The following is a 27,520-nucleotide window of genomic DNA, read 5'->3' as shown; positions in this document are numbered from 1 at the left end:
AAAGAGAATAGTCAAAGCATTACTTAAAACTGGAAATAAAAAAAAATAATAAAATAAACATAAATTTAGAAACTGTAGAAGGAAGGAACAAAAGTCTGTTTTTGTTTTAATTTAATCAATTTGGGGTTGATTTAACTTTAATTTTATTATTATATTCGTAATCTTCATGAAATAACCTTTAAAATGAGTCCAAACATGACGCATTTATCTCAAAAAACCAAAAAGTTCGAACTTTCAACTATTAATTTTGACATATTTGTCAATTTCATAAAAAATCCTTTAAAATGAGTCCAAACTCGACATATTTAAATTTAATATTAATGGAGATACAATCACTTCCGGTTTGAAACGTCAACGTTAATTTTGACATATTTATCTTCTTCATTAAAAAACCTTTAAAATGAGTCCAAAGATGACGCACTTATCTCAAAAAACAAAAAAGTTAGAATAAAAAACGTTAAACCCGAAGTTAGCAACAAAGAAGATTTTTAAATTTTAATACCAACCTTAATTTTTTATTTTTTTTTTATTATATTTTTGTTTTTGTGACAAATTTTAACACATTTTATAAAAATTAAGAATATATCAAATGACATTGACATTTCAAACCGGAAGTTGCTTATATCTCGATTAATATTGGAATTAAACGTATCATGTTTGGGCTCATTTTAAAGCATCTTTCACGACGATTACAAATATGTCAAAATTGACGTTGACATTCTTAACCGGAACTTGACCATAACTTCATTAATATTGAAGATAAATATGTCGTGTTTGTACTCATTTTAAAGGATTTTTAATGAAGATTACAAATATGTCAAAATTGAGGTTGACATTTTAAACCTGAAGTTAGTTATCATATAATAGACAAATGAACTACTTCATTGCGTTCTTTCACGTATTTTTTTATTAAAAAAAAACCTTAAAATGAGATCAAATATGATGCATTTATCATGCATTTAAAAATATTAAACCCGAAGTTAGCAATTTAATCTTTAAAAATTAATACCAACCTTAATTTTTTATTTTTTTTTTATTATATTTTTGTTTTTGTGACAAATTTTAACAAATTTTTCAGGTAGTCATGTGAAAAATGACTACCATTTTGTTTTAGAAAACTCATTCATAAGGTATACAGGGTGTCCCGTTAAGCGTACGGAGCGGCTGTATCTCTAGAACTGTAAAGCCTAGAGGTTTGGGGAAAAAATCCTTATAAGCAAAGTGACCAAGAGAAATAGCTGGAAATTATTTTGAAGTTCGTAATTCGACCGCTAGGGGGCGTAACTGCCATTGAGAAACAAAGTTTCCGCTATCTCAGAAACTTAAACGATGAGCTATAACTTTGACAACATCATTTAATATTTCTCATATCTGTCATAATAAGGGAGGGGGAGGCCAATGCGTTTTCATATGTTTACATTTTAATATCTCCTAGACCATTCAACCGATTTGAATATTTTCGGTGTTGTTTGAAAGAGCATTTTATGCTCTTTTAAAAGATATTTTCAGTAAGACCGTCTGCTTTAAAACAAATGAGCTAGAGGACGTTATCTGCAGCGATTACATATTTTTGTGATTTTTGAAGAAAAGTTAAATGGAACGATACTATTTACTTCACAGACCCTTAGTCACCTTCAAATTTGCTAAATTTTAGTGAAAACCGTATCTCGATATCGCCACCCGTTCTCGAGTTATAGAAGAAAATGTTAAAAACTCGAGTGCCATCAATCGGATCCAGTTACCTCATCGAGAAAAACAAATCACATAACCATGGTAACTGTAACCATGTCATTTACTAACGCAGAAGCGTATGATAGAGCGTATGATGATTTATTTGCAATGTTTCGAATACGATGCAACTGCATGGCAAAAATGTGCAATGCAATTACGACAAAGAAAGACATTTTTCTCTAGAAGTGTTTTTACGATTGACTTAGCAATTACGGAAAACTGGCAACGTGTAGCCCATTCAGACATCTCTATGAATTCGTAAATCACATTGGTGCGCAATGTGATCTCACATAATCTGGGAACTCCGAAAACAATTGTCCATAAGAGTTCTCAAGAGAATAATATCTCCACCACGTTGTTTTACATCAGGCCTTAACTGATACCGATTATGATAACAGACTGAACTATTACCATTAACTTTTAAATATGATTTGGGCGAATTTGGGGAATGCTATGGATGCATGAAGCATCTGTCCACAAGCTGATGTAAACTTGCATAATATGCATTCTTGGTTCGAGAAAAACCCACATTGCTTTCACCCCTTTATCTATTGGGTAGACTAAACGACCTGACTTTTCAAGAAAAACTAATAACCAGGGAAAATATGACAAAACACTAAATACCAGTAGAAACGTGTGCAGGGCCGAGACTTAAGCAGCGCTTTTTTTTCGTCGAAACTAGATTAAATAAATGCATCGAGGTTTATGGAAGGCATTTCGCACATTAATGAGTTATTTTTGCCAAAAATTTAAGTTATTCTAAGTGTTTTGGTTTATTTTGTTTTATTATCATTGTTGATGTTTCATTGATCCGTTGGCTTTTCAACACGCCTCAAAAGTAGTTTTGAAGCAGTTCTAAGCTTGGATAAAGTGTGAAGGAGTAATAAAATTTTTGTTCTCTCTTATTTGTTTCCTAAGGTAACTTGATCCGATTAAGATATACGACTTTTTAACATTTTCTTTTATAATTCGAGAATGGATGGAGATATCGAGATGCGGTTTTCACTAATATTTAGCAAATTTTATGGTGATTAACGGTTTGTGAAGTAAATAGTACCGTTCCATTTAACTTTTTTTCAAAAATCACAAAAATATGTAACCGCTGCAGATAACGCCCTCTAGCTTATTTGTTTTAAACCAAGCGGGCTTACTGAAAATATCGTTTAACGGGACACCCTGTATATTATAAGGTAGTCGTGGACAAAATCTATTACTTAGGCCCACTTTTACCATCCTCCTCATAAACTATCTAGAGGATAGTTGCCATGGTTACGGCGGTTTTAAGCGCTCTCATTGGCTAAAAATTGGATTTATCTATCGGATAAATTTATCAGGAGGTGGTAAAAGTGGGCCTTAACACATAAAAAAATTAAATTTAAAATTTAATAAATTCTAATTTCGCATTAGCGCCATCTATTATTGGCTAGCTGTTTCAAATGACAATATTGACAGACAATAATAAAAATTTTAATAAATATTAATATTTGTAAAATGTTGTATATATAATATACAAAACATGTAAAACATGTTTCTATAGTTCGTTTTTTTTCTATAATACTTGTCAATGTAAATTATTTAGGGTTTCTGTTGGTATTATCTAGGACCCTTATAAAATTTATGTTGTTTTCATGATTTTTAGTAACATTTTCAGTAACTATTTAGTTGAGGTTAAAATACTAATAAAATACATTTTTAATTAAATACGATTTTCACGAAGTACATATTTGTTGTAAAAACGTGCTACAAAGTAATTAATAGAATAAAATACCTTTTCTAGGTAAATAAATGGCAAATAAACACCCCACAACACTTTTTATGCACCTTTTCTCAAACGTCAATGTGACATATTTACTTCAAAACATGATAAAACAAAACTTCCTGTTAATTTTGCCAACTTTACAATAATTTGACAGGTATTATAGAAAAAAAGTGAACTTATAGTTTTAGGTCTAGCATTAGTAGAACTAACTTTTAATTCAATAAAAATATAGAACAATTTAGCGCTGCACAACAACTAAAATTAGAACTAACACGAGACCTAGAACTAGAAATGTTCTGGATTAGCCGTTCGTCTCTTAACCCTTTGTGTCCCAAGAAGTCAAACATTTTGAAACTTTGTGACAGAATCAGACAGAATTAAAACGCTATCAAAATACACTCAGTAAAGGCCTTTGGAATAAAATTTTAGCAAAATATGCAATCCCCCTATTTTCGCATAGTCTAACAATAAGTGTCAAAAAATATGCTAATTCAAAAATTCCTGGAAACCGTGTTTATTGAAATTAAGAAATAAAACTTATTTTAAATTGAAACTTGAAGCTTTCTGTTTAAATCGATGTATAACAATCGATGGGTTGAATTAAAAAAATATTGAGAAAAAGAGTATTGAGTTAAAACTAACATTTTCGTATAACCTAAAAGTGTCAAAAAAGATGCTAATTTAAAAATTCCTGGAAGCCGTATCTATTGAAATTAAAGAATGAGACTTATTTTAAATTAAAGCTCAAAGCTTTCTTTTTAAAATGATGTATAATAATTGTTAGGTTGGATTGGAAAAATATTGACAAAAAATATGTTGAAACAAAACTTACATTTTCGTATAACCTAAAAGTGCCAAAAAAGATGCTAATTTAAAAATTCCTGGAAGCCGTATTTATTGAAATTAAGGAATGAGGCTTATTCTATATTAAAGATCAAAGCGTTCTCTTTAAAATTATGTATAATAATTGTTAGGTTGGATTGGAAAAATATTAAAAAAAAACATGTTGAAACAAAACTAACATTTTCGTATAACCTAAAAGTGCCAAAAACGATGCTAATTTAAAAATTCCTGAAAGCCATTTTTATTGAAATTAAGGAATAAAACTTATTTTAAATTAAAGCTCAAAGCTTTTTCTTTAAAATGATATATAATAATTGTTGGGTTGGATTGGAAAAATATAGAGAAAAAAAATGTTGAAACAAAACTTAGATTTTCGTATAACCTAAAAGTGTCAAAAAAGATGCTAATTTAAAAATTCCTTTAAGCCGTATTTATTGAAATTAAGGAATGAAACTTATTTTAAATTAAAGCTCAAAGTTTTCTCTTTAAAATGATGTATAATAATTGTTGGGTTGGATTGGAAAAATATAGAGAAAAAAAATTTTGAGACAAAACTTACATTTTCGAATAACCTAAAAATGTTAAAAAGATGCTAATTTAAAAATTCCTGTAAACCGTATTTATTGAAATTAAGGAATGAAACTTATTTTAAATTAAAGCTCAAAGCTTTCTCTTGAAAATGATGTATAATAATTGTTAGGTTGGATTGGAAAAATATAGAGAAAAAAAATTTTGAGACAAAACTTACATCATCGAATAACCTAAAAATGTTAAAAAGATGCTAATTTAAAGATTCCTGTAAACCGTATTTATTGAAATTAAGGAATGAAACTTATTTTAAATTAAAGCTCATAGCTTTCTCTTTAAAATGGTGTATAATAATTGTTGGGTTAGATTGGAAAAATATAGAGAAAAAAAAAGTTGAAATAAAACTTACATTTTCGTATAACCTAAGAGTGTCAAAAAAGATGCTATTTTAAAAATTCCTGGAAGCTGTATTTATTGAAGTTAAGGAATGAAACTTATTTTAAATTAAAGCTCAAAGTTTTCTTTTTAAAATGATGTATAATAATTGTTGGGTTGGATTGGAAAAATATTTAAAAAAAACATGTTGAAACAAAACTAACATTTTCGTATAACCTAAAAGTGTCAAAAAAGATGCTAATTTAAAAATTCCTTTAAGCCGTATTTATTGAAATTAAGGAATGAAACTTATTTTAAATTAAAGCTCAAAGCTTTCTCTTTAAAATGATGTATAATAATTGTTGGGTTGGATTGGAAAAATATAGAGAAAAAAAAAGTTGAAATAAAACTTACATTTTCGTATAACCTAAGAGTGTCAAAAAAGATGCTATTTTAAAAATTCCTGGAAGCTGTATTTATTGAAGTTAAGGAATGAAACTTATTTTAAATTAAAGCTCAAACTTTTCTCTTTAAAATGATGTATAATAATTGTTGGGTTGGATTGGAAAAATATAGAGAAAAAAAATGTTGAAACAAAACTTACATTTTCGTATAACCTAAGAGTGTCAAAAAAGATTCTATTTTAAAAATTCCTGGAAGCTGTATTTATTGAAGTTAAGGAATGAAACTTATTTTAAATTAAAGCTCAAAGCTTTCTCTTGAAAATGATGTATAATAATTGTTGGGTTGGATTGGAAAAATATAGAGAAAAAAAATTTTGAGACAAAACTTACATTTTCGAATAACCTAAAAATGTTAAAAAGATGCTAATTTAAAAATTCCTGTAAACCGTATTTATTGAAATTAAGGAATGAAACTTATTTTAAATTAAAGCTCAAAGCTTTCTCTTTAAAATGATATATAATAATTGTTGGGTTGGATTGGAAAAATATAGAGAAAAAAATGTTGAAACAAAACTTAGATTTTCGTATAACCTAAAAGTGTCAAAAAAGATGCTAATTTAAAAATTCCTTTAAGCCGTATTTATTGAAATTAAGGAATGAAACTTATTTTAAATTAAAGCTCAAAGCTTTCTCTAGAAAATGATGTATAATAATTGTTGGGTTGGATTGGAAAAATATAGAGAAAAAAAATTTTGAGACAAAACTTACATTTTCGAATAACCTAAAAATGTTAAAAAGATGCTAATTTAAAAATTCCTGTAAACCGTATTTATTGAAATTAAGGAATAAAACTTATTTTAAATTAAAGCTCAAAGCTTTCTCTTTAAAATGATATATAATAATTGTTGGGTTGGATTGGAAAAATATAGAGAAAAAAAATGTTGAAACAAAACTTAGATTTTCGTATAACCTAAAAGTGTCAAAAAAGATGCTAATTTAAAAATTCCTTTAAGCCGTATTTATTGAAATGAAGGAATGAAACTTATTTTAAATTAAAGCTCAAAGCTTTCTCTTGAAAATGATGTATAATAATTGTTGGGTTGGATTGGAAAAATATAGAGAAAAAAAAAGTTGAAATAAAACTTACATTTTCGTATAACCTAAGAGTGTCAAAAAAGATGCTATTTTAAAAATTCCTGGAAGCTGTATTTATTGAAGTTAAGGAATGAAACTTATTTTAAATTAAAGCTCAAACTTTTCTCTTTAAAATGATGTATAATAATTGTTGGGTTGGATTGGAAAAATATAGAGAAAAAAAATGTTGAAACAAAACTTACATTTTCGTATAACCTAAGAGTGTCAAAAAAGATTCTATTTTAAAAATTCCTGGAAGCTGTATTTATTGAAGTTAAGGAATGAAACTTATTTTAAATTAAAGCTCAAAGCTTTCTCTTGAAAATGATGTATAATAATTGTTGGGTTGGATTGGAAAAATATAGAGAAAAAAAATTTTGAGACAAAACTTACATTTTCGAATAACCTAAAAATGTTAAAAAGATGCTAATTTAAAAATTCCTGTAAACCGTATTTATTGAAATTAAGGAATAAAACTTATTTTAAATTAAAGCTCAAAGCTTTCTCTTTAAAATGATATATAATAATTGTTGGGTTGGATTGGAAAAATATAGAGAAAAAAAATGTTGAAACAAAACTTAGATTTTCGTATAACCTAAAAGTGTCAAAAAAGATGCTAATTTAAAAATTCCTTTAAGCCGTATTTATTGAAATGAAGGAATGAAACTTATTTTAAATTAAAGCTCAAAGCTTTCTCTTGAAAATGATGTATAATAATTGTTGGGTTGGATTGGAAAAATATAGAGAAAAAAAAAGTTGAAATAAAACTTACATTTTCGTATAACCTAAGAGTGTCAAAAAAGATGCTATTTTAAAAATTCCTGGAAGCCGTATTTATTGAAGTTAAGGAATGAAACTTATTTTAAATTAAAGCTCAAAGTTTTCTCTTGAAAATGATGTATAATAATTGTTGGGTTGGATTGGAAAAATATAGAGAAAAAAAAAGTTGAAATAAAACTTACATTTTCGTATAACCTAAGAGTGTCAAAAAAGATGCTATTTTAAAAATTCCTGGAAGCTGTATTTATTGAAATTAAAGAATGAAACTTATTTTAAATTAAAGCTCAAAGCTTTCTCTAGAAAATGATGTATAATAATTGTTGGGTTGGATTGGAAAAATATAGAGAAAAAAAATTTTGAGACAAAACTTACATTTTCGAATAACCTAAAAATGTTAAAAAGATGCTAATTTAAAAATTCCTGTAAACCGTATTTATTGAAATTAAGGAATGAAACTTATTTTAAATTAAAGCTCAAAGCTTTCTCTTTAAAATGATATATAATAATTGTTGGGTTGGATTGGAAAAATATAGAGAAAAAAAATGTTGAAACAAAACTTACATTTTCGTATAACCTAAGAGTGTCAAAAAAGATGCTATTTTAAAAATTCCTGGAAGCTGTATTTATTGAAATTAAGGAATGAAACTTATTTTAAATTAAAGCTCAAAGCTTTCTCTTGAAAATGATGTATAATAATTGTTGGGTTGGATTGGAAAAATATAGAGAAAAAAAATTTTGAGACAAAACTTACATTTTCGAATAACCTAAAAATGTTAAAAAGATGCTAATTTAAAAATTCCTGTAAACCGTATTTATTGAAATTAAGGAATGAAACTTATTTTAAATTAAAGCTCAAAGTTTTCTCTTTAAAATGATGTATAATAATTGTTGGGTTGGATTGGAAAAATATTAAGAAAAAAAATGTTGAAACAACACTTACATTTAAAAGAGTCAAAAAAGATGCTAATTTAAAAATTCTTAGAAACCATGTTTATTGAAATTAAGGAATGAGACTTATTTTAAATTTAAGCTCAATGTTTTCTTTTTAAAATGATCTGTAATAATCACACCTAATAACCATTTATCAAAGAAATACCTTCTTGAACAACAAAATTCAACAGCACCACTTTTCACTAAACTTCTAACCTCACATCTGGATGAATAAGTTTAAAGTGTACCTAAAAATCCTGCAGTGCGGATTACGACGTTTTTTATACAGATTATTTTACACTTGTATAGTATAAAGTACAGACAGCTTTAAATGCGCCGAATAGATAACTACAGTTTAAAATGAGTGTTTAAAATTACCGGTACTTTAAAGTACCGTCGGGACACAAAGGGTTAAAACGGCTAAGCTCGAATGATTCTATTACTAGTTCTGGTGATAGTACTAGTGCAAAACTAGTTCCTTTTTCAGCGCTAGATTGTTGTATATTTTTATTAAAATAAACCTAGAACTAGAAAGTTTCGTGTTTTGATCGTTTCTATTGGCAATTATGAACTTAGAGTTCCCCTAGTGTGACTCTTATACATTACGCGTGTACTGAAAGGTTAAGATTTAAATTACAATTTAGAAAAGTTAATAATCAAGTATAACTTAGTTCTCGTTAGTTTGAAACAAGACTTTAATTTGATTAAGTTGAAGCAAAGTTTCACCAAAAATCAAACAATATCGTACGAAGAGAACTTAAAGTTATATTATACACAAAAATATTAATTAAATTTGCAAACATTAAAATTAAAATGACGTTTCATGAAGCACCTTAATTTGTAGATATTTACGCCATAAATCAAAATTAATTAAATTCATAAATCTACAACGACGAAATACGAAATAAACAGTTAATTTAATATAATTAAACCAGATTAAATTATTAATAAAAAAAAATCGTTATAAATTCCAATTTTATTATATTGGATTGGAAATATGAAATTAAATTTTAAAATTGAAACGTGTCGTAAAATTGGACTAAATTGCGATTCCCTCGACCTAGATCGAATCATTTTTCAATAAATTTAACGTTTCCATTACGATAAAAAAGCATGTTTATAACGTTACCTAAACAATTTCGATTTTTATGTGAGATTGAAATTAGAGTAACTTCGGAAGTTACGTTGAAATTGAACCACGCCCGTTTTAGATGGAAAATAGATTAGGAAATATTCGTAATTTGATTTTCGACGAAACAGGTGCAAATTTTGTTTCTTTATTTTTTAATTAATAACGAAAAATTCCGATAGCGAGGCGACGACGTTCTTATTGTTACGCGAAAAATTTTAATTTAAAATCGTGCCAAAGATTCCGAGATAAAAGAAAATAGAGTTTTTTTTTTTGTTTAAATTAATTTAAAGGTTTTATTGGACTCTAATAATAATAAGTGTCGAGAATAGAAGTGTTATCTTAAAATGTTGATTAAATTGATATGATTAAAAGTAATTTTTTAACCACATTAACTTCGCAGATTTTAATGGAATAACCAGGTAAGTTCATCACGTCCTTCTTTTGGATCGTCGATTACTGCTCGAACTATTTCGCAATTTCAAATATTAGTTTCTATGAATGTGTCAAAAAAACTCATCCAAGATCCTAGATCTTGATCTACAATAATTATTAATATACTACATTAATCCATATTAAGACTACATTAGCATGATTTTTTTTTGGCATTGATTCTTTATCTGCAGTGTACCTCGATGGGCACACTGAGCTAACTATGGGTATTAGGAATCTGCTAACAGACACCCTTCCATAATCAGCAAGGTAGAATCGGGTCGTGATCTTTGTAATATCTTACGTTTTTATGCGCCCCCATCTCCGATCTCTCTTCTGGACCAGACTTCATCTATTTTTCTTACTATTCTTGCCAACTTGGATTTTCTTTCTTCTAGCAATTCGCACAATGGTTTTTTCTCTATATCTTCTACCATGTCTGTCTTTCTGACATAATATGGAGTATTCGTTGCTGAACGTAGAATTATTTTCTCGATATTATATTTTTCTCAATATCTATGCATCTGAGAGCAAAAGTACAAGAGAGCAATATCGCTAAGTATAAAATTTGCTACAACTTTTGTTCTAAAAGTTTTTGTGTGGCAAGCTCCGATATCCAAGTGTTACCATTAATTGCTTTGAAAATCATCTAAATTTCATAATTTCGTATTTTTCTCAATATCTATGCATCTGAGAGCAAAAGTACAACAGAGCAATATTGCTAAGTATAAAATTTGCCACAACTTTTGTTCTAAAAGTTTTTTTGTGGCAAGCTCCGATATCCAAGTGTTACCATTAATTGCTTTGAAAACAATGAAAATCATCTAAATTTCATAATTTCGTATTTTTCTCAATATCTATGCATCTGAGAGCAAAAGTACAACAGAGCAATATTGCTAAGTATAAAATTTGCCACAACTTTTGTTCTAAAAGTTTTTTTGTGGCAAGCTCCGATATCCAAGTGTTACCATTAATTGCTTTGAAAACAATGAAAATCATCTAAATTTCATAATTTCGTATTTTTCTCAATATCTATGCATCTGAGAGCAAAAGTACAACAGAGCAATATTGCTAAGTATAAAATTTGCCACAACTTTTGTTCTAAAAGTTTTTTTGTGGCAAGCTCCGATATCCCAGTGTTACCATGAACTACTTTGAAAACAACGAAATTCATCAAATTATCATAATTTCGTATTTTTCTCAATATCTATGCATCTGAGGACAACAGTACAAGAGAGCAATATTGCTAAGTATAAAATTTGCTACAACTTTTGTTCTAAAAGTTTTTTTGTGGCAAGCTCCGATATCAGAGTGTTACCATGAACTACTTTAAAAACAACGAAATTCATCAAATTTTCATAATTTCTTATTTTTCTCAACATCTATGTATCAGAGAGCAAAAGTACAAGAGAGCAATATTGCTAAGTATAAAATTTGCTACAACCTTTGTTTTAAAAGTTTTTTTGTGGCAAGCTCCGATATTCTAGTGTTACCATGAACTACTTTAAAAACAACGAAATTCATCAAATTTTCATAATTTCTTATTTTTCTCAACATCTATGCATCAGAGAGCAAAAGTACAAGAGAGCAATATTGTTAAGTATAAAATTTGCTACAACCTTTGTTTTAAAAGTTTTTTTGTGGCAACCTCCGATATTCTAGTGTTACCATGAACTACTTTAAAAACAACGAAATTCATCAAATTTTCATAATTTCTTATTTTTCTCAACATCTATGCATCAGAGAGCAAAAGTACAAGAGAGCGATATTGTTAAGTATAAAATTTGCTACAACTTTTGTTCTAAAAGTTTTTTTGTGGCAAGCTCCGATATCAGAGTGTTACCAGGAACTACTTTAAAAACAACGAAATTCATCAAATTTTCATAATTTCTTATTTTTCTCAACATCTATGTATCAGAGAGCAAAAGTACAAGAGAGCAATATTGCTAAGTATAAAATTTGCTACAACCTTTGTTTTAAAAGTTTTTTTGTGGCAAGCTCCGATATTCTAGTGTTACCATGAACTACTTTAAAAACAACGAAATTCATCAAATTTTCATAATTTCTTATTTTTCTCAACATCTATGCATCAGAGAGCAAAAGTACAAGAGAGCAATATTGTTAAGTATAAAATTTGCTACAACCTTTGTTTTAAAAGTTTTTTTGTGGCAACCTCCGATATTCTAGTGTTACCATGAACTACTTTAAAAACAACGAAATTCATCAAATTTTCATAATTTCTTATTTTTCTCAACATCTATGCATCAGAGAGCAAAAGTACAAGAGAGCGATATTGTTAAGTATAAAATTTGCTACAACCTTTGTTTTAAAAGTTTTTTTGTGGCAACCTCCGATATTCTAGTGTTACCATGAACTACTTTAAAAACAACGAAATTCATCAAATTTTCATAATCTCTTATTTTTCTCAATATCTATGCATCTGAGAGCAAAAGTACAAGAGAGCAATATCGCTAAGTATAAAATTTGCTACAACTTTTGTTCTAAAAGTTTTTGTGTGGCAAGCTCCGATATCCGAGTGTTACCATGCACTACTTTGAAAACAACGAAATTCATCAAATTTTCATAATTTCTTATTTTTCTCAACATCTATGCATCAGAGAGCAAAAGTACAAGAGAGCAATATTGTTAAGTGTAAAATTTGCTACAACCTTTGTTTTAAAAGTTTTTTTGTGGCAACCTCCGATATTCTAGTGTTACCATGAACTACTTTAAAAACAACGAAATTCATCAAATTTTCATAATTTCTTATTTTTCTCAATATCTATGCATCTGAGAACAAAAGTACAAGAGAGCAATATTGCTAAGTATAAAATTTGCTACAACTTTTGTTTTAAACATTTTTTTATAGCAAGCTCCGATATCCGAGTGTTACCATGCACTACTTTGAAACCAGCGACTTCATCAAATTTTCATAATTCCGTATTTTTCTCAATATTTATACATCTGAGAGCAAAAGTACAAGAGAGCAATATTGCTAAGTATAAAATTTGCTATAACTTTTGTTTTAAACATTTTTTTGTAACATGCTCCGATATCCAAGTGTTACCATTAACTGCTTTGAAAACAGCGAAATTCCTCAAATTTTCATATTTTCGTATTTTTCTCAATATCTATGCATCTGAGAACAAAAGTCCAAGAGAGCAATATTGCTAAGTATAAAATTTGCTATAACTTTTGTTTTAAACATTTTTTTGTAACATGCTCCTATATCCAAATGTTACCATTAATTGTTTTGGAAACAACAAAATTCACCAAATTTTGATATTTTCGTATTTTTCTCAACATCTATGCATCTGAGAACAAAAGTACAAGAGAACAATATTGCTAAGTATAACATTTGCTACAACTTTTGTTTTAAACATTTTTTTATAGCAAGCTCCGATATCTGAGTATTACCATGCACTACTTTGAAACCAGCGACTTCATCAAATTTTCATAATTCCGTATTTTACTCAACATCTATGCATCTGAGAGCAAAAGTACAAGAGAGCAATATTGCTAAGTATAAAATTTGCTATAACTTTTGTTTTAAACATTTTTTTGTAACATGCTCCGATATCCAAGTGTTACCATTAACTGCTTTGAGAACAGCGAAATTCCTCAAATTTTCATATTTTCGTATTTTTCTCAATATCTATGCATCTGAGAACAAAAGTACAAGAGAGCAATATTGCTAAGTATAAAATTTGCTACAACTTTTGTTTTAAACATTTTTTTATAGCAAGCTCCGATATCCGAGTGTTACCATGCACTACTTTGAAACCAGCGACTTCATCAAATTTTCATAATTCCGTATTTTACTCAATATCTATGCAACTGAGAGCAAAAGTACAAGAGAGCAATATTACTAAGTATAAAATTTGCTATAACTTTTGTTTTATACATTTTTTTGTAACATGCTCCGATATCCAAGTGTTACCATTAACTGCTTTGAAAACAGCGAAATTCCTCAAATTTTCATATTTTCGTATTTTTCTCAATATCTATGCATCTGAGAACAAAAGTCCAACAGAGCAATATTGCTAAGTATAAAATTTGCTATAACTTCTGTTTTAAACATTTTTTTGTAACATGCTCCTATATCCAAATGTTACCATTAATTGTTTTGGAAACAACAAAATTCACCAAATTTTGATATTTTCGTATTTTTCTCAACATCTATGCATCTGAGAGCAAAAGTACAAGAGAGCAATATTGCTAAGTATAAAATTTGCTATAACTTATGTTTTAAACATTTTTTTGTAACATGCTCCGATATCCAAGTGTTACCATTAACTGCTTTGAAAACAGCGAAATTCCTCAAATTTTCATATTTTCGTATTTTTCTCAATATCTATGCATCTGAGAACAAAAGTCCAAGAGAGCAATATTGCTAAGTATAAAATTTGGCATAACTTCTGTTTTAAACATTTTTTTGTAACATGCTCCTATATCCAAATGTTACCATTAATTGTTTTGGAAACAACAAAATTCACCAAATTTTGATATTTTCGTATTTTTCTCAACATCTATGCATCTGAGAACAAAAGTACAAGAGAGCAATATTGCTAAGTATAAAATTTGCTACAACTTTTGTTTTAAACATTTTTTTATAGCAAGCTCCGATATCCGAGTGTTACCATGCACTACTTTGAAACCAGCGACTTCATCAAATTTTCATAATTCCGTATTTTACTCAATATTTATGCATCTGAGAGCAAAAGTACAAGAGAGCAATATTGCTAAGTATAAAATTTGCTATAACTTTTGTTTTAAACATTTTTTTGTAACATGCTCCGATATCCAAGTCTTACCATTAACTGCTTTGAAAACAGCGAAATTCCTCAAATTTTTGAAACCAGCGACTTCATTCCACTGTTGGTGTTGTTGACGAGTCAGTATCACTTCCACTTTCCAGTTTCCTTGTTATATCACCAACGAACGTATCTCGGCATTAAGTTTTAAAAATAAACTTTTGCTTCCTCGAAAATCCTGCAGGTTTATATTAATTTCTTATGGATTGTAGCTCCTCGGCCTCAAACGACCTTGATATAATATATCTTAAGATTTTGGTTATTTACTCCTATTATTTAAATAATTTAGTCCGTTCAAAATGGATTAAAGGTTACTTAAAAGATATCTCTTTTAAATTACAACTAAAAAACTTACGTTAAAAAAGGAAAAAGATTTTTTTCTTTTTATTGAAAAGTACAAGTTTTTAGTTTTCTCTCAACTTTTCCCCAAAGGAATCGGTCAAGACTTGTTCCCCAGGAAAACTTTATTTTTACCTTATTTAAGATTTTTTTGCTTCCATAAAAATAGAAAGGAAGGAATAAGAAGAGGAAAAGCCATCCGTATTCGTCATAACGAGACCACCAGCTCCTTAACCCAGAGAAGTTTTCAATTTTATTTGTTGGGCCTCCTTTATACAGATAGATCGAAACCGAACCTCGCAAAACTTTGTAAAAATTTCTTCTTTAAAACTTACCTAATACGAATCGATGTAGTGGTGGTACATTTATTTGCGTAAAATGAAAAATAAAAATAAAAACGATAAATAATAATAGAAGATATTTAAGATATATTTAAAACGATCTAAATAGTAACTATTTATACATTAAGGAGTGACCTTAGTCGTGACGTTCGCATTTAAGAAACGTTTTAGTTGACGTCATCGCCCATTTTATTTTTAACCAACCCTCAAAATGTCGAGAGACAACTCGAACCCAACTCGATTATTTTATTTTAGCACCGTTAGTAAGTTGTGTAAGGCCGTCTACCGTAATCTTTATAAATTTCATTCCAAAATTCCATCGCCGATTTCCTCGGATTCTGTTTTACCGACAACTTTTTATCGATATCCAAAAAATTTAAGTCACCATTCCCAGCCAACATTTCCGGCCAAACCAAATTTTGAAGCTCAAGGTCCTTAATTGGAGTTGGATTACTAAAAATTAGAATCAAAAAGTAAAATCCTTTTAATTTAAAAAAAAATCATTTTTTTACCCAGTTTTTACAAAATTCGATAAGATTTTAACGAACATTTTTCGCACTGCAATGTCGTTTTTGTGGGAAGCTCGTTGATCTTCGTTTTTAAAAACGTACCAAAGCTCTTCGGAATGAGCCACACCTAATAAATAGTTTTTTTAAAACCTTTTCTTTGATTTTTTGCAGATTTTACCGTTTACTTGGCGCAATTGGTTGTCGAGGAAATGTCCCAAATCGCCTTGATATGAAAATTGATACAGGTAAGTGGGGGCTTTTTTACCTCTTAATTTTGCTTCTTCGATAATTCCTTTAAGAAATTGATTATCGCTGATAAACTTAAACAAAAAAGATTTAATTTATTTAAGATATACGGCAAAACCTCAATATAAAACGGATTAATACGGAGCCTTCCCCGTATTAATCCGTTATAACCAAATTTTAATGCGTTCAGGTGACTTTATGTTTATACCAAGGATGGTAGAATCTAAGATGACTGCTACATCCTGGAAGCAGGAATCAGGAGTTATGCACCTGATAGCTCTAAGACCCGTTCGTGACGTCAGCGCTCAATAATAATTAAAAGTAGACCTAGAACTGGAAAGTTTTGGGTTTAGCGGTGCGTGTTCAGAATTAGAAACCCAGGTAGCCGAGCTGCTGAGGCAATAGTTCAGAAACCGAGGCTGCTGTGCTGTCGAGGCAGTGGCTCTAGTACTTAAAATAAAGTAAAGTTTTGTTAAACACACATATATTACTTAAAAGCCGAGGCAGTAGCTCAAGACCATCAATGATAACATATTATTAAGAAACCGATGCAGTGGTTCTAATACTTTTGTACTGTGATTCGGTCTATGGCCCCTGCTTCACTAAAGAAAATTACTGATTTATGGCATACAAAAATATCAGAGAGTTTCACATAAGTTGACGGAGTGTGGTTGGCTGAATATGCATAATAGGATGACTCTACATAGCTTATTTCAAAATCTTAAAAGACAAAATTCCTGTTTATTTAAGCAATAAAATAACCTATCGTACTGATGTATGTACATAATGTCAATATTCGCAGAAAAGATACATTATTTGTTGTAGTACATAGGAGCCAAGGGAAGAGCAGGCCTCACTTAATTAACCTTCTTATTTTTAAAGTTTAAATATTTCAATATCTATACATCTGAGAGGAAAAGTGGACTTAGCAAGATTGCAAGTATAAAATTTGCTACAGCTTTTGTCTTAAAAGTTTCTTTGTTGTAAGCTTCGATATCCGAGTGGTACCATGAACTACTTTGAAAACAACGAAATTCATAAAATTTTCATAATTTCGTAGTTTTCTCGATATCTAGGCATCTGAGAGCAAAAGTACAAGAGAGCAATATTGCTAAGCATAAAATTTGCTACAACTTTTGTTTTAAAAGTTTTTTTGTAACATACTCCGATATACAAGTGTTACCATTAACTCCTTTGAAAACAACAAAATTCACCAAATTTTCATAATTTCGTATTTTTCTCAACATCTATGCATCTGATAGCAAAAGTACAAGAGAGCAATATCGCTAAGTATAAAATTTGCTACAACTTTTGTTCTAAAAGTTTTTTTGTAATGTGCTGCGATTTCCCAGTGCTACCATTACCAACTTGCAAAAAAACAAGGAATCGTCAAATTTTCATAATTTCGTATTTTTCTCAATATCTATGCATCTGAGAGCAAAAGTACAAGAGAGCAATATTGCTAAGTACAAAATTTGCTACAACTTTTGTTTTAAAAGTTTTTTTGTAACATGCTCCGATATCCAAGTGTTACCATTAACTGCGTTGAAAACAACGAAATTCATCAAATTTTCGCAATTTCGTATTTTTCTCAACATCTATGCATCTGAGAACAAAAGTACAAGAGAGCAATATTGCTAAGTATAAAATTTGCTACAACTTTTGTTTTAAACCTTTTTTTTGTAACATGCTCCGATATCCAAGTGTTACCATTAACTGCTTTGAAAACAGCGAAATTCCTCAAATTTTCATATTTTCGTATTTTTCTCAATATCTATGCATCTGAGAGCAAAAGTACTACAGAGCAATATTGCTAAGCATAAAATTTGCTACGACTTTTGTTTTAAAAGTTTTTTTGTAACATGCTCCGATATCCAAGTGTTACCACTAACTACTTTGAAAACGACAAAATTCATAAAATTTTGATATTTTCGTATGTTTCTCAATATCTATCCATCTGAGAGCAAAAGTGCAAGAGAGCAATATTATTAATAATAAAATTCGCAACAACTTTTGTTGTAAAAGTTTTTTCGTAACATGCTCCGATATCTAAGTGGTATCATTAACTGCTTTGAAAATAACGAAATTCATCAAATTTTCATAATTTCGTATTTTTCTCAACATCTATGCATCTGAGAGCAAAAGTCCAAGAGAGCAATATTGCTAAGTATAAAATTTGCTATAACTTTTGTTCTAAAAGTTTTTTTGTGGCAATCTCCGATATCCCAGTGTTACCATGCACTACTTTGAAAACAACGAAATTCATCAAATTATCATATTTTCGTATTTTTCTCAATATCTATGCATCTGAGAGCAAAAGTCCAAGAGAGCAATATTGCTAAGTATAAAATTTGCTATAACTTTTGTTATAAAAGTTTTTTTGTGGCAATCTCCGATATCCCAGTGTTACCATGCACTACTTTGAAAACAACGAAATTCATCAAATTATCATAATTTCGTATTTTTCTCAATATCTATGCATCTGAGAGCAAAAGTCCAAGAGAGCAATATTGCTAAGTATAAAATTTGCTATAACTTTTGTTCTAAAAGTTTTTTTGTGGCAATCTCCGATATCCCAGTGTTACCATGCACTACTTTGAAAACAACGAAATTCATCAAATTATCATAATTTCGTATTTTTCTCAATATCTATGCATCTGAGAGCAAAAGTATAAGAGAGCAATATCGCTAAGTATAAAATTTGCTACAACTTTTGTTCTAAAAGTTTTTTTGTGGCAATCTCCTATATCTAAATGTTACCATTAACTGCTTTGAAAACAACAAAATTCACCAAATTTTCATAATTTCGTATTTTTCTCAACATCTATGCATCTGAGAACAAAAGTACAAGAGAGCAATATTGCTAAGTATAAAATTTGCTGCAACTTTTGTTTTAAACCTTTTTTTGTAACATGCTCCGATATCCAAGTATTACCATTAACTGCTTTGAAAACAGCGAAATTCCTCAAATTTTCATATTTTCGTATTTTTCTCAATATCTATGCATCTGAGAGCAAAAGTACAAGAGAGCAATATTGCTAAGTATCAAATTTGCTACAACTTTTGTCTAAAAGTTTTTTTGTAACATGCTTCGATATCCAAGTGTTACCATGAAGTACTTTGAAATCGACAAAATTCAACAAATTTTCATTTTTTCGAATTTTTCTCAATATGTATCCATCTTAGAGCAAAAGTATAAGATAATAATGTTGTTAATAATTAAATTTGCTACAACTTTTGTTCTAAACGTTTTTTTATAGCAAGCTCCGATATCCGAGTGTTACCATGCACTACTTTGAAACCAGCGAACTTCACAAAATTTTCATAATTCCGTATTTTACTCAATATTTATGCATCTGAGAGCAAAAGTACAAGAGAGCAATATCGCTAAGTATAAAATTTGCTACAACTTTTGTTCTAAAAGTTTTTTTGTAATGTGCTGCGATTTCCCAGTGCTACCATTACCAACTTGCAAAAAAACAAGGAATCGTCAAATTTTCATATTTTCGTATTTTTCTCGATATCTATGTATCTGACAGAAAAATTCAAGAGAGCAATATTGTTAACTATGAAATTTACTATTCTAAAACTTTGCGTCTGAAGACGCACGGCTAAACACGAAACTTTCTAGCTGTAGTGTAGTGTAGTGTAGACCTAGCACTCTCACCAGAACTGGCTTTAGCCGAGTCTCTAGCCTAGTTTTAGGTCTAGAGTTGATTCTAGTAATCTAACACTAGCACTATCACTAGATCTAGAACTGGAAACATTCGGGTTTCTAGAAACATTAATCTAATAAGAAAAAAAAATTGTTTACGTGTAAAATTTGCGTCTTATTCGCAACCGCCAACGGATCCAATCCAAAATAAAAATTTTTAATCTTATTCCCAACCGTAATCTCGTCGGGATGAAACGTCGGGATATTTAAATCCGAGGGAATTAATCGTTGCGGCATTTCATAACTTAGAAATAACGGCCGAAGAAAATCTAAAACTATCCAAAACATTAAACGAATTTCCTTTACCACAAAACCCTACTATATTGAAAGACAGCTCCTTCCAACGAATTAAATCCCGTAATAAAAGGTACGCTCCCCAACGACGCTTCCTTCAACATCTCCAAAGGCCCTCTACTTAACACCGCGTCGGGATGATCAGGTTCTATCGTTGGCGCGAATGATAATCCGTTCATCGGATTTATCGAGTCGAGTAACATGGCGCTTCTTTCGGCGAAATGCAAAAAGTCGTAATCGAGTTTGCGAAGTCGTTTTACTAAATTTTTCGTTCTCGGTTCGATTACTCCGGCAGCTGTTGCAACCGCATAAGTTATCTAAAAATAAGTTTTATATAAATAAAATTTAACCTAAAGCAAAAACTTAACTTGTAAAGGATTTCGGCTTAAAGCCCACGGACACAATGAGCTTCCACTAAAACTAATCGCTCGATGGAATAACCCCTTTGCTTTCGGTGCTAACATCAAATAGCTTACGGAAGCCGCTCCGGCACTTTCACCAAAAATCGTTACGGAATTGGGATCGCCCCCGAAATTTCGGATGTTCCTTCGGATCCATTTTAACACTTCGATTTGATCTTTTAACCCGTAATTTCCCGGCGAAGACATATCGTCGGTGCTTAAAAATCCGAATACCCCAACGCGGTAATTAAATGTTACCACGATTACATCTTGTTCTAACAAGTAATCCGGGCCGTAAACGGTTTGGTTGCTTTGGCCGAATTTCCAACCTCCGCCGTAAATAAAGACGGTTACGGGTTGAAGAGATTTTATTGCTACTGATGGAGACTGAAATAAAATGAAATTATTAAATTTAATGTAAAAATTATTGCAAGTATGCAACCAATATCACACTACTGGTATTGCAATACGCGCTTTGCGTATTTGGTTGCATACTTGATGACGTCGTGTACGATAAATAATTAAATTAATTAATTAATTAACATAGTGTACTTGTTTTGTGAAGACGTTAACGTAGAGACAATCTTCGGAACCGATATGAAAGATGATTTCGGTGTCTTGTGTACAGGTGTTTCCCTCGTGGGTTGCTTGAAGAACCCCGGACCATTTCTCATTTTGAACGGGGTTCTAAAAAAAATTTTATGTTTTTTTTATTGTATCTTATTTATTTTTTTCGTCGTACCGAAAATCTTAAGTTCCCAACAGGTGGTTTGGCGTAAGGAATCCCTAAGTAGCCGTAATAGGGTTCTCCGAGTTGTTCCGTAAACATTTTCTTTCCTTGAACGATCCCATCGTTTAAAATTAATTGGAGTTCAGGACGCTAATAGAAAAAGAAAGAAATTGATATTTAAAATGTTTATTATTTCAGGTATTACATGAATTCTACTTCATTTATTACTTCTTTTTTGTGAAGTGCTGCGATTTCCCAGTGCTACCATTACCAACTTGCATAAAAACAACGAAATTCATCAAATTTTCATAATTTCGTATTTTTCTCAATATCTATGATTCTGAGAGCAAAAGTACAAGACAGCAATATTGCTAAGTATAAAATTTACTACAATTTTTGTATTAAAAGTTTTTTTGTAACATGTTCCGATATCCAAGTGGTACCATGAATTACTTTGAAAACGACAAAATTCATAAAATTTTAACATTTTTGTATGTTTCTCAATATCTATCCATCTAAGAGCAAAAGTGCAAGAGAGCAATATTGTTAATAATAAAATTTGCTACAACTTATGTTGTAAAAGTTTTTTTGTAACATGCTCCAATCTCCAAGTGTTACCATGAACTACTTTGAAAATAACAAAATTCAAGAAATTTTCAGAATTTCGCATTTTTCTCAATATCTATGCTTCTGAGAGCAAAAGTACAAGAGAGCAATATTGTTAATAATAAAATTTGCTACAACTTATGTTGTAAAAGTTTTTTTGTAACATGCTCCAATCTCCAAGTATTACCATAAACTACTTTGAAAACGACAAAATTCATAAAATTTTGATAATTTCGTATGTTTCTCAATATCTATCCATCTGAGAGCAAAAGTGCAAGAGAGCAATTTTGTTAATAATAAAATTCGCAACAACTTTTGTTGTAAAAGTTTTTTCGTAACATGCTCCGATATCTAAGTGGTATCATTAACTGCTTTGAAAATAACGAAATTCTTCAAATTTTCAGAATTTCGCATTTTTCTCAATATCTATGCTTCTGAGAGCAAAGGTACAAGAGAGCAATATTGCTAAGTATAAAATTTGCTACAACTTATGTTGTAAAAGTTTTTTTGTAACATGCTCCAATCTCCAAGTGTTACCATGAACTACTTTGAAAATAACAAAATTTAAGAAATTTTCATAATTTCGCATTTTTCTCAATATCTATGCTTCTGAGAGCAAGAGTACAAGAGAGCAATATTGCTAAGTATAAAATTTGCTATAACTTTTGTTCTAAAAGTTTTTTTGTAACATGCCCCGATATCCAAGTGTTACCATGAACTACTTTGAAAACGACAAAATTTATAAAATTTTGATATTTTCGTATGTTTCTCAATATCTATCCATCTGAGAGCAAAAGTGTAAGAGAGCAATATTGTTAATTATAAAATTTGCTACAACTTATGTTGTAAAAGTTTTTTTGTAACATGCTCCAATCTCCAAGTGTTACCATGAACTACTTTGAAAATAACAAAATTCAAGAAATTTTCAGAATTTCGCATTTTTCTCAATATCTATGCTTCTGAGAGCAAGAGTACAAGAGAGCAATATTGCTAAGTATAAAATTTGCTATAACTTTTGTTCTAAAAGTTTTTTTGTAACATGCCCCGATATCCAAGTGTTACCATGAACTACTTTGAAAACGACAAAATTTATAAAATTTTGATATTTTCGTATGTTTCTCAATATCTATCCATCTGAGAGCAAAAGTGTAAGAGAGCAATATTGTTAATTATAAAATTTGCTACAACTTATGTTGTAAAAGTTTTTTTGTAACATGCTCCAATCTCCAAGTGTTACCATGAACTACTTTGAAAATAACAAAATTCAAGAAATTTTCAGAATTTCGCATTTTTCTCAATATCTATGCTTCTGAGAGCAAAAGTACAAGAGAGCAATATTGCTAAGTATAAAATTTGCTACAACTTTTGTTCTAATAGTTTTTTCGTAACATGCTCCGATATCTAAGTGGTATCATTAACTGCTTTGAAAATAACGAAATTCTTCAAATTTTCAGAATTTCGTATTTTTCTCAATATCTAGGCATCTGAGAGCAAAAGTACAAGAGAGCAATATTGTTAATAATAAAATTTGCTACAACTTATGTTGTAAAAGTTTTTTTGTAACATGCTCCAATATCCAAGTGTTACCATGAATTACTTTGAAAACGACAAAATTCATAAAATTTTGACATTTTCGTATGTTTCTCAATATCTATCCATCTGAGAGCAAAAGTGCAAGAGAGCAATTTTGTTAATAATAAAATTCGCAACAACTTTTGTTGTAAAAGTTTTTTCGTAACATGCTCCGATATCTAAGTGGTATCATTAACTGCTTTGAAAATAACGAAATTCTTCAAATTTTCAGAATTTCGTATTTTTCTCAATATCTAGGCATCTGAGAGCAAAAGTACAAGAGAACAATATTGTTAATAATAAAATTTGCTACAACTTATGTTGTAAAAGTTTTTTTGTAACATGCTCCAATATTCAAGTGTTACCATGAATTACTTTGAAAACGACAAAATTCATAAAATTTTGACATTTTCGTATGTTTCTCAATATCTATTCATCTGAGAGCAAAAGTGCAAGAGAGCAATATTGTTAATAATAAAATTTGCTACAACTTATGTTGTAAAAGTTTTTTTGTAACATGCTCCAATCTCCAAGTGTTACCATGAACTACTTTGAAAATAACGAAATTCTTAAAATTTTCAGAATTTCGTATTTTTCTCAATATCTAAGCATCTGAGAGCAAAAGTACAATAGAGCAATATTGTTAATAATAAAATTTGCTACAACTTCTATTCTAAAAGTTTTTTTGTAACATGCTCCAATCTCCAAGTGTTACCATGAACTACTTTGAAAACAACGAAATTCATCAAATTATCAGAATTTCGTATTTTTCTCAATATCTAGGCATCTGAGAGCAAAAGTACAAGAGAGCAATATTGTTAATAATAAAATTTGCTACAACTTATATTGTAAAAGTTTTTTTGTAACATGCTCCAATCTCCAAGTGTTACCATGAACTACTTTGAAAACAACGAAATTCATCAAATTATCAGAATTTCGTATTTTTCTCAATATCTAGGCATCTGAGAGCAAAAGTGCAAGAGAGCAATATTGTTAATAATAAAATTTGCTACAACTTATGTTGTAAAAGTTTTTTTGTAACATGCTCCAATCTCCAAGTGTTACCATGAACTACTTTGAAAATAACAAAGTTCAACAAATTTTCATAATTTCGCATTTTTCTCAATATCTAGGCATCTGAGAGCAAAAGTACAAGAGAGCAATATTGTTAATAATAAAATTTGCTACAACTTATGTTGTAAAAGTTTTTTTGTAACATGCTCCAATCTCCAAGTGTTACCATGACTTACTTTGAAAACGACAAAATTCATAAAATTTTGATATTTTCGTATGTTTCTCAATATCTAGCCATCTGAGAGCAAAAGTGCAAGAGAGCAATATTGTTAATAATAAAATTTGCTACAACTTATGTTGTAAAAGTTTTTTTGTAACATGCTCCAATATTCAAGTGTTACCATGAATTACTTTGAAAACGACAAAATTCATAAAATTTTGACATTTTCGTATGTTTCTCAATATCTATTCATCTGAGAGCAAAAGTGCAAGAGAGCAATATTGTTAATAATAAAATTTGCTACAACTTATGTTGTAAAAGTTTTTTTGTAACATGCTCCAATCTCCAAGTGTTACCATGAACTACTTTGAAAATAACGAAATTCTTAAAATTTTCAGAATTTCGTATTTTTCTCAATATCTAAGCATCTGAGAGCAAAAGTACAATAGAGCAATATTGTTAATAATAAAATTTGCTACAACTTCTATTCTAAAAGTTTTTTTGTAACATGCTCCAATCTCCAAGTGTTACCATGAACTACTTTGAAAACAACGAAATTCATCAAATTATCAGAATTTCGTATTTTTCTCAATATCTAGGCATCTGAGAGCAAAAGTGCAAGAGAGCAATATTGTTAATAATAAAATTTGCTACAACTTATGTTGTAAAAGTTTTTTTGTAACATGCTCCAATCTCCAAGTGTTACCATGAACTACTTTGAAAATAACAAAGTTCAACAAATTTTCATAATTTCGCATTTTTCTCAATATCTAGGCATCTGAGAGCAAAAGTACAAGAGAGCAATATTGTTAATAATAAAATTTGCTACAACTTATGTTGTAAAAGTTTTTTTATAACATGCTCCAATCTCCAAGTGTTACCATGAACTACTTTGAATATAACAAAGTTCAACAAATTTTCATAATTTCGCATTTTTCTCAATATCTAGGCATCTGAGAGCAAAAGTACAAGAGAGCAATATTGTTAATAATAAAATTTGCTACAACTTATGTTGTAAAAGTTTTTTTGTAACATGCTCCAATCTCCAAGTGTTACCATGACTTACTTTGAAAACGACAAAATTCATAAAATTTTGATATTTTCGTACGTTTCTCAATATCTATCCATCTGAGAGCAAAAGTGCAAGAGAGCAATATTGTTAATAATAAAATTTGCTACAACTTATGTTGTAAAAGTTTTTTTGTAACATGTTCCAATCTCCAGGTGTTACCATGAACTACTTTGAAAATAACAAAATTCAAGAAATTTTCATAATTTCGCATTTTTCTCAATATCTATGCTTCTGAGAGCAAAAGTACAAGAGAGCAATATTGCTAAGTATAAAATTTGCTACAACTTTTGTTGTAAAAGTTTTTTCGTAACATGCTCCAATCTCCAAGTGTTACCATGAACTACTTTGAAAAGAACAAAATTCAACAAATTTTCATAATTTCGCATTTTTCTCAATATCTATGCTTCTGAGAGCAAAAGTGCAAGGGAGTAATATTGCTAAGTATAAAATTTGCTACAACTTTTGTTCTAAAAGTTTTTTTGTAACATGCTCCGATATCTAAGTGGTATCATTAACTGCTTTGAAAATAACGAAATTCATCAAATTTTCATAATTTCGTATTTTTCTTGTTTTTTGCTTGTAAAAGAGTACTTGCTGTTAATGGTGGAGTAGGTATTGCTAATAGAAGACTGGATGCTGCTTGCAGAAAACTAGATACTGCTTCCAAAAGACTAGATACTGTTTCCAGAAGATTTAATATTGCTAATGAGGGCCTAGATATTACTAATAGAAGTGCTTATATTGATTGCCGATACTGCTTCTGGAAGGCTAAATGCTGCTAACGTAAGACTAGATATTGCTAAGAGAACAATAAATATTGCTTGTAGAAAATTAGATACAATTTGCAGAAGCATTAATAATATTTGCAGACAACTAGATGACACAACACCCCAAAATGTTATACTTAGACCAGTATATAAAGCCATCTGATGGAGTAATCGAAAACTTTTAATTTCATTTATCTTGAAATGTCACATTACTGTACTATTCACAGGGAAATTAAATCGAAATGTTTTGAAACTTCCACCACCATCATTTTTATGTTTTTTATTTTTATTTAAAAATAAAACATTTATAAATTAATTTAAATTCACTCACCTGATTCTTTTCATCAACGAATCTCAACGAATTTCCATCTTGAAGAAGAACACAGAAATAAAACGAGATTGCTACAAAGTGAGTTGTTAACATTTTTCCTTTTTATGTAATCCAACCGCGAAGAAAATGAAACTTCTTCTGCGTATTGTAGTTTTCTCGCTTTGAAAGTAAGAGTTAAGAGATTGTTAATGACATTGAAATTATTTTAATAACGGATTCGATTCTATCCGTAATAGATTTATAACGTAATTACTTTCATTGAACGTGAATGAAAAACGTGCATTTTTTTCGGATTCAGAAAATGATTATGAAAAGGTTAATTATTTTTGGATTTTTTAAAAAATCAAGGATATTACTAATCGATTTTTATCCTATTTTATCACCCTCAATATCCACTTGGATGACTTCTCTAATAACACAGTCACACTTCATATACTTTACTTTAACGAAGTTCGGTATTGAAGTTCGTAGTCGTGAAACTTGATGAGATGGGGCAAAATCTTA

The 27,520-nt window shown here is 29.5% G+C and overlaps 2 protein-coding genes across 3 annotated transcripts in view; one reads left to right on the top strand and one right to left on the bottom strand.

The window, feature by feature from the left end:
- Positions 1-27,520, top strand: part of LOC111413529 (probable serine/threonine-protein kinase DDB_G0282963) — a 155,453-nt gene that overhangs the window by 37,342 nt on the left and 90,591 nt on the right. For both annotated transcript variants that reach the window (XM_071196088.1, XM_023044534.2), the window contains one exon: positions 16,220-16,293. The gene's annotated coding sequence lies outside the window, so the exon portion shown is untranslated. The remainder of the gene's footprint in view (positions 1-16,219; positions 16,294-27,520) is intronic.
- LOC111413533 (carboxylic ester hydrolase-like) lies at positions 15,604-27,173 on the bottom strand. Its single transcript, XM_023044538.2, has 9 exons — positions 27,017-27,173; positions 21,447-21,584; positions 21,257-21,391; positions 20,672-21,091; positions 20,329-20,620; positions 20,109-20,284; positions 16,227-16,368; positions 16,052-16,175; positions 15,604-15,992 (listed from the first exon to the last, which is right to left on the bottom strand). The coding sequence occupies exons 1-9, from the start codon at positions 27,107-27,109 to the stop codon at positions 15,800-15,802; spliced, it is 1,713 nt and encodes a 570-aa protein (XP_022900306.2). The 5' UTR covers positions 27,110-27,173; the 3' UTR covers positions 15,604-15,799.

Source organism: Onthophagus taurus, chromosome 5 (genome assembly GCF_036711975.1).
Source record: "Onthophagus taurus isolate NC chromosome 5, IU_Otau_3.0, whole genome shotgun sequence".
NCBI classification, from domain to species: domain Eukaryota; kingdom Metazoa; phylum Arthropoda; class Insecta; order Coleoptera; family Scarabaeidae; genus Onthophagus; species Onthophagus taurus.
The sequence above is the reverse complement of the archived record's forward strand: the minus strand, read 5'-3'. Positions and strand labels throughout refer to the sequence as shown.